The 8272-nt window shown below is 39.4% G+C and overlaps 1 protein-coding gene across 2 annotated transcripts in view; it reads right to left on the reverse strand.

Annotated features, from left to right (window-relative positions):
- tbck (TBC1 domain containing kinase) overlaps window positions 1-8272 on the reverse strand; it is a 63801-nt gene that overhangs the window by 54819 nt on the left and 710 nt on the right. Inside the window, exons 2-19 of one of the 2 annotated variants that reach the window (XM_026171221.1) lie at window positions 7951-8150; window positions 6782-6854; window positions 6470-6584; window positions 6286-6359; window positions 5580-5721; window positions 5439-5499; window positions 5280-5341; window positions 3759-3820; window positions 3491-3639; window positions 2806-2944; window positions 2607-2706; window positions 2263-2312; window positions 2002-2131; window positions 1763-1861; window positions 1626-1688; window positions 1400-1526; window positions 1184-1234; window positions 1000-1083 (exon numbers count right to left, since the gene is read on the reverse strand). In XM_026171221.1, coding sequence (XP_026027006.1) covers window positions 1000-1083; window positions 1184-1234; window positions 1400-1526; window positions 1626-1688; window positions 1763-1861; window positions 2002-2131; window positions 2263-2312; window positions 2607-2706; window positions 2806-2944; window positions 3491-3639; window positions 3759-3820; window positions 5280-5341; window positions 5439-5499; window positions 5580-5721; window positions 6286-6359; window positions 6470-6584; window positions 6782-6854; window positions 7951-8143 — 1774 coding nt within the window. In that variant the 5' untranslated portion in view covers window positions 8144-8150. Of the gene's footprint in view, window positions 1-999; window positions 1084-1183; window positions 1235-1399; window positions 1527-1625; window positions 1689-1762; window positions 1862-2001; window positions 2132-2262; window positions 2313-2606; window positions 2707-2805; window positions 2945-3490; window positions 3640-3758; window positions 3821-5279; window positions 5342-5438; window positions 5500-5579; window positions 5722-6285; window positions 6360-6469; window positions 6585-6781; window positions 6855-7950; window positions 8155-8272 lie in introns of both variants that reach the window. The other variant, XM_026171220.1, reaches the window with a different exon arrangement.

Genomic DNA, 8272 nt, shown 5'->3' on the forward strand with positions numbered 1-8272 from the left:
CAACCGACACGTGGCAAATAAAGCCTTGATTGATTGATTGATTGAAATGTAAAGCAATCAGACTAAGAGAGTTCAGGCTGTGCTGAAGAATAAAGGTGGTCATACCAAATGTTGACTATTGACTCAGTTTTTTCCTTATATACTGCATTGCTATGTATATTTGTACACGTTTCAATAAACTGCTGAACCTATTTCTCTTTTTTCAAGCAAAATATAAAGAAATGAGGGGTGGTGCAGTATTGTTCATCAAAGAAAAACATACACAAACGTGACTCAGAAAAGCTTGAGTGTAGTAATTCCATCAAGTGAATCAGTTTTATTGAAATTTAGTCAACTCTTATGTGTTACCCACATGTTGCTCGTACTCTCCTGATCCACTTTTCAGCCTTTCTCAACCTCAGTACATAGTGAATGTAAACTCATGCTGCACAAAGCTGTGCAAGCCCCATTTCTTCACACAGTTCATCTACAAAGGAGCTCTGACCAGAAAGATAAACATTAGACAGCTCTCTCCAGGGCATCTAGCAGGGGAAGAAATGATAATAGTCACATTCCCCATGGAGTTCAAGAGGTGTATGGTGCAGCTGTTTATCAGTCACGTACGAATTGCCTGTGACATTTCTCTGCAGGCACTTGCAGTTTCATTTGTTTCCCTATCTCTAAATGATGCGACTCAGCTGCAAACTCCATTAAGAAAGACTGAAATTAGTTTTCAGAGCTTAGAAGCAACATGGAGCCAAAATTTAATCAACATTGAGCTGACGGGCTGATGCTCAGTGCCAGCCGATGATAATTTGCTTTTGAACTTAACTGAATGCTCAGACAACGTTTAATGCTTATTACTTAACTTGCAGTTGACTACATATGATAACCGGTAGAAATGACAACAAGTAATAAAATAATATGGAACAGCGTCTGCTCGAAGAATGAAAACTGAATATTTCATTAGTGCGTAAGTAACTCTCTGAGTTGTGCGAAGATTACTCAAGTATAGCTTACCTTGGATCACATGAGAGTTGTCCTTCAGAAAAAAGTTGTACAAGTACTTGGGGATGAAGGCAGACATGCAGGCATATGCCAAAGCTGGGAAGAGAATCAGATAAAAATGAAAGTATGAAAAGTATGAAAATAAAATGGAGATAAAATACTAGTTAGCTACTTGAGTTCACATTAAAAGTCTTGCCTTCATTGTTGAAATTCAGATATAGAAAGGGGGCACAAAGCGAATCCAAACCTGAAGTGAAAATCAAGTCAGAACAGCTCATGATCTTCACACAAATTTAACTGTAGGGTCAAGAAATTTAACAAGGAATTTGAAAAGTGTGGCATGACCACCACCTAGTGTCTATTTATGTACAGTACAATAATAAATAGTGCGAGTTACAAGAGAATGACTGACCCTGCCAGTAGACCAGGTCAGGGTGAGACACCACCCACGCTTTCAACACACGTCTGAACTTGATGTGGCCCTGGGGAGATGACAGCAGCTCATCATATTGGTGGCACCGTGGGATGTCCACTTCAATCTGTAAGCATGTGCACGAAAAGACAAAAGAGATTGAATGAAGTTAGATTAAATCCACTTGTATACACGGCGTAACATGCATTTTTAAACAGCTGTGTACCTGTCTGTCAGTTGGTATGGGAGTATCCTTGTCTATACCTTCATATTTAGCTTGAATGTCACCCTGTGCAAAAGAAGGAGAGTAAGCGGTACCACAAACAAATATAAAAATGCAACTTTTCATGATTTATTTTGTACCTCAATGCCCAGCAAGCCAGCCCACGCCAGCCCTCGTACAAGTGGGGGAATGTCCACTCTGGCTTCTTTCCACACTAGGGTCTTCTTGTACGGGTAGGCCTAAAGTCAAAGCAATACATTATTGAGTCCCAGTCTAACAATAACACGTTTAAACAACAAATACTACAAATACAGGACAGAAACTGAGGAAATGCTTTTGCATGCTGAGTGCTGCATATGAATTTGTATGGAGCCCAGACCTTGAGCAATCTGTCAAAGAGGATGATGCGGATGAGCTGGTACTCGGTGTCTCTTTCACGGATGATGAGTGGCAGCGTGACGGCGGCCGACAGTTCATTGCTGCTGTTGGACTGGGGCAAACTCGACTGTCTGGAGGAGGGAGAAATAAGCAGAGGGGGGGTATGACATTTCTCAAGCTAAAATAAATGATGAAGTAAGGTGTAAAATACTAAAGGGGAGGAGAGGATGACAAGAGCAACTTCAAGATTGAGAGCACTTACTCGTCTTCGAGGAGAGGGTAATAGGCTTCTCTGGCTACATCTTTCAACCTCTGGGGGAAAAAAAGACCACTTATGGTAAAAACAGTAACAGAAGTTTATAGTTTCTATAAATATCTAGTCTCTATAGTAATTTATAGTTTCTATTGCAAGTGCAATTTTACTGCAGTTGCAATACAGCAAGGCAACATTAAAAGATTTTGTCAACTAATAAAAACACACTTATTAATACAGACGTACGAGTGGCATAATGACTGCAGTTGTTTTCAGTATATCAAAGGAAGCCCAGAAGGCTGCAGATAGTGCAGGAGTGTTCATAAAGAAATGTACACATTTTACGGTCTTACATTTCTGAGTTGGCACAGAGACAGCGTCACTGTCGTGTCATCGAGCAAGAAACTCCGATCCCTGCCCTGGCCAAACGTCTCCCCATCCTCCAAGACGAAACTGAAAAGGAGATGCAATCAAGATGCAGACAGGCTCAAAATTTAAATAAAAACTGCCAACCGCTCAGTCTTTTGTGTTTGTGCATATGTTGTTTTATACTTGGGCAGTGTGGAGATCGGTGGTTTGGACTGAATGATTTCCTGGTTGGTGAGCTCCTTTTCTAGGTCTCCACCTGCCAGACACCACAGATGATAAACCTCATCTATGGCCCGCTCCGACAGGTAATCCTCATCGTTGTCTAATAGCACACACACAAACATATACACACACACAAAAAGAGTAAAAACCCAACAGGCACAGGTGGCTCTACAACATATGAAAATAAATGGTGAAAGTAGTGACTGTTTGAAAAGGAAATGACACTAATAAAGTCTTTTTTTTAATTATTTCATCTGGCCTGCAACAAATAAAATAAACAGCGTAAATCTAAGGAAATCGCTTCCAGAACTAGAAAGCAGGAAAAAACAAAACTTTCTCATTTCTACTGTCAAGATGTTCTCGACAGTGGAAAGCTGTTGGCGTGGTGAAGAGAAAAGAGAGTTTGGAATTAAATACAGGACTGTATGGTATGTGAAAAGGAGGATAAAACAATGCTACGACTTTATTAGTAAAGGAACACTTAATTAAAGCAATTTCTGGATAATCTGTTCTGCTTTAAGAGTGTTTTTAAGGTTTTTAATCAAAGGAAAGTAGTTCGACATATGGTTTGTGTATGTCCGACGTTGTTGTGTGTTTCAGTGTCTGTGTAAGTCTGCATATTTGTTTGTGTGTAAGTGGGTAAGACCTTTGCAAAGGTCACTGATGTCGTCTGGGAGCACCAGATGTGCACAGCGCAGGGATGAGGAGAACAGGCTGACAGGCTTCTGGAAGGGTGTGTAGTGGCAGGAGATGCTATTAAAAACAGGGTCTTGCAGTAGTTCTGCAGGGGTTGGCCTATATTATGTATAAAAGTCAAAAGACATGATTATCATGACACCAAAAAAGATTTTCTTTTTAACTTAATGTCTAATGACCTGCAATAGGATATGAAATCCAACAGAAACTGGATTTACCTTTTAGATGGAAGAAAGGTCAAGCACTTCCTTAATAACTCAAGAACACTGTCAGGCAGCTCCTGTAAATATTATACAAATATGATCAACGCTGTCATAAATGGAACAGACACACCGCATTGATGCTTCCCAATAAGAGTCAAGAAATATTAGTGAGCATTTGCACAGTTGTTTAAGAGTGTCCATCGCCAAGACAACCTGGTTAACCTAGCAGTGTTTTCCATGGTGGAAGAAACCAGAACTCCAGGATAATGACGTGTACAAGCACTGAGAGAACATGCAAACTTCACATAAAAGGGCCCTGGCCATATTGAAACTGCTTCCCAACTTACATTATGTCACATTTTCAAATATAATAATGCATGAAATCTCTTTCTGTTTCTTTGTTTCTTTGTCCATAAACTCCTAAAAATCCATAAAATCTACTACCCTTTCAAAAAAACTTTTTGTGACATTAAGTACAAGCCAAACAAAACCGTAGCATGAGCATGTACTAGTTACAAAACTTCTAGGGATTTGCATGTAACAGACAGTGCTTAAATAAGCCACAGAGTGTGCAGAAGACGTCAATAATGACATCTGCAGAAAAGACCATTGCTGCTAACTTTCCCTCAATTCAGGATTTGTACAAATCCAGAATCAGGAAACGAACAGGCAATATCACTGCAGACCCATCACACCCCACACAAAACCTGTTCTAACGCCCCTCCTCTGGTAGGCGCTACAGAGCACTGTACGACTAAACAAGCAGACAAACACAGTATCTTTCCACAGTCCGTCACTCTGATGAACACTTAGAATGGTCACATAGTGTCCGTACATAAACATCCACCATACCTGCTGCTGGATGAAAGCATACTGTATATACTGTTTTTGTTTGTCTTTTATATCCATTCATCATCATACATACCTATATAAGATATTTTTGTTTGAATCACAAACTCCACCATTTATGTAAAAAATATTCAATAATTATTTGAGTGAAATCAACCACCCAAACAACTAAAATAATTTAGGTGAGTAAACAACAATATTTTTAGACTGAATATATGTACAATCTGGTTCGTGCTGTTTTGATTTCAGAACCTACATTTAGGTATCCAATTAGCATGAAGATCAAAGACATCAAAACACAGCCAACCTAGAGATAAATGTAGGTTTTACACGTGACTATAATACTGTGATGATAAATCCAACTTTAATGACTCTGTATTTTTATCAGAAAACAAAAACCTAACTGCCCATCGTCACAACATTTGTCTGCATGATTCATAAGTAGGCTTATTCACGTCGTACTCAGATCACGCCTATATTTAAACTTCTCTTTGATTTCATCTGCAAACGCTGAAAGTATATCTTGAATAGTTGTGACTTTAATGTGTTGACAAAATCTAGCCATAGACAGACAGAAAGCATTCAAAATGTCTTTTATGGAGTTTATGTTATAGTAGGTTTCACACACACACATACAGACAACACCAGCTATGACATTGCTGCCGGTCAAACAGACATTAGGTTTACCTTAATGGTATCCAAGCAACCATGTTCCTCAGCAAGGACAGTGACAATGTCATCCATGCAACCTAAGGAGGACAAACAACATCGCCACTTAAGCCTAAACGAGACTAGAGGCACAATTTTTTCTGTGCTCTGAATAACCCAGATGACCTTTGTACTCACCCAGGGTTAAAATGAATTTCAGCCTCTCGCTTATATCAATATTCTGCAGGAGTCTTCTGCCCTGCAATTGATTCGATTTTAAGATGGAATTTCTAAACAAAAATCCAAAATCTTGCATGAATGTTTATTAAGAATTCTTACCGCACACAATTCAAAGAGCAAAATGCCGAGCGACCAGACATCAGACTTTGGTCCCGAGGGCAGAGGAGCTTCATCACGGGAAGGGTCACTGGGGTGGAAGGAGCCCTGAGCGATCACCTCTGGAGCAAGGTATGATGGGTACCTGAGGCAAAAATGACAGAGCAGATAAGTATTGCACTTTTATAAGCCTCAGAATAAGACAAATTATAAACAGCAAGTTAATTAAGGCTTTAAACCCCACAGGGAATTTGCTGAATTTCTGTTTTATATCTAATATGACATCTTCTTTATTACTCTATGTAAAGTGTTGTTATTGTTCTTGTTAATAAATGATGTCCAAACAGCTGTTCCTCAAAGCGAAAGCTGTTTGTCAGTTACATTTATTGAACTTTCAACACCAAATGTTTCATGAAAGTCACAGGAATGTGCCATCATTTCTCTTCTCAGTCTGCAAAAGGATATTACACAGATACTTGGTAGAACATGAAGACCTTTGGATTGTGATCAAAGCCCAAAGATCTGTTACAGTTCCTTAATCAGGATGCCCTAAAAGCTGGTTTCTGTGAAAAAGGATATGAGCCAATTATGCATCATTTTTACGGTCAGTTGCCTGTTTTTTGTTGAGTAACAGAAACCAGATATGCGTGAAGACTTGACCCTTTACACTGAGCTAACTGAAGGAAAAAAAGAGAAGAAAAGGACATACCCAATGGGAAAATCCACATCTGCCCCGTGATCAGTCATGTGATAAAGGCCGAACTTTGCCAGCTTGACGTTCCCCTGCAAAGACAAGCTCGACATTAGAGTGCAAGACCTTTTTTTCCAATTTCTTTAAAACTAGACAGTAACTCAGGCTAGCGTAAACCTGATGACTTTGATAGAAACAGTACCTTGCAGTCCATGAGGACATTGTTTGGGCCGAGGGCTCGGTGCACCAAACCATTTTTGTTCATAAACTCCAGGCCTTCAAGAACCTCATAGGCTATTTGCAGCACCTTTTCTGCACTAGCACAAACAGAAACCTTTTTTATTGTTAATGCGCTGAAAAGTGTACATCACATGAAAAACCTTATGAACAATAAGGTTTAAAGGGAACTGTTCAAAAGTGAAAGTAAAGAAAGGTAAAATAACAATGAATCATTCACATCAGTCACATTCACATTTTTTGTGTATTGCTGTCTGGTTAGTTTTGGTCGTTTTACCTGGGTGCGTTTTCTGGTTTTTGGAAAATGCTTAAACAGTTCTCATAGTGTTCAGCAACAACGATCAGCCGTTCTGAAGAGCAAGAAAAAAAAGATAATGATTATTAAAACCAGCAATAGGGTCACTATTGATAATACACCTGGACTAATTCGAAATCTAGCAAGAAGGATAAAAGGTTGAGATACAAATACAATCAAGACTTTTGCTGTCGGAAAGGCAAATTTCAGAAAGAAAAACAAAAAACTTCTGGATTTGTATTTTCCAAATGTTCACAACCATTATGTAAGGATGGTGTTTGAAGGACTCCTTAATGACATACTATGTAGTACATGTCATGTTTCCCACTTGTAAATACATAGATATACATTCAGTGGCCACTTTGTTAGGTACAACTAATTAGAAAAACCACATAGCAGCAAATCAACACATTTAAGCATGTAGAGTCAAGCCAATCTACTGAAGTTCAAACTGAGCGTCAGAATGGGGTAGAAAGGTGACCTCAGTGACTTTGAACATGACAATGGTTGTTGGTGCCAGATGGGCTGGTTTGAGTGAGTGGCAATTCTCTGGGAGAAAATTCTTTGTTGATGTCAGAAGTCAGAGAAGAAAACTCTAATAACGACTTGGAGCATCACTGAATACGCAACATGTGGAACCTTGAAGCAGATGGGCTTACAGCAGCAGAAAACACCAGGTGCTAATCCTGTCAGCAAAGAACAGGAAACAGGCTACAGTTTGCACAGGATAAGCAAAACTGGAAAAACGCTGCCTGATCTGATGAGTCTCAACCTTCAGATGGCAGGCTCAAAATCTGACATAAACAACATGAAAGCATAGATCCATCCTGCCTTGTATCAACAGTTCTGCCTGGCTGGTGTATTGGTGGTGGTGTGGGTAATATTTCCTTGGCACACTTTGAACCCCTTTGCTTACAGCAGAGTCATGTGCTTTATAGGTATTCCCAAAATTCATAAATCATAGCAAACATGTATCCAACACAAGCGTGTCATTAAACATGTTATGTGTCACCACTTTAGTAAGTTCTGTACTGAAAGCCCAAATTAATAGCTTCAATTTAGATAAGTTGTTTAAGTGCTTAATATGAAATGTGATGACAGGTTACACATTTTTATTTTAGCACTACAAGAGACAAGACAGAAAGCCATACCGTGCTTCCCTCTGGAAATGTCCACATACTGGCAGAGTCTGGGGTGAGTGATGGTTTTGAGAATCTGGAAACGTCCCAGGATTTTGATGGAGTTGGGAGTCAGAGGGAGTCCATTGCTTCCACAGACATCATGTGGAAGAGCTGAGGCAAAGAAGGTAAAGGCTCCTAGCTGGGCGTCTTTAAGGGAGCGCATTGTGCCACTGGCTTGAAAAACAGATAAAGGGAAACAGCAAGGGGAAATTATGCGTAAAACATGAATGAAAGAAACATTAATCAATACGGTGATGTGGTATATTATCCAACTTCACCCTTAATGTAATTC

This window comes from Astatotilapia calliptera, chromosome 6 (assembly GCF_900246225.1).
Source record: "Astatotilapia calliptera chromosome 6, fAstCal1.2, whole genome shotgun sequence".
Lineage (NCBI taxonomy): Eukaryota > Metazoa > Chordata > Actinopteri > Cichliformes > Cichlidae > Astatotilapia > Astatotilapia calliptera.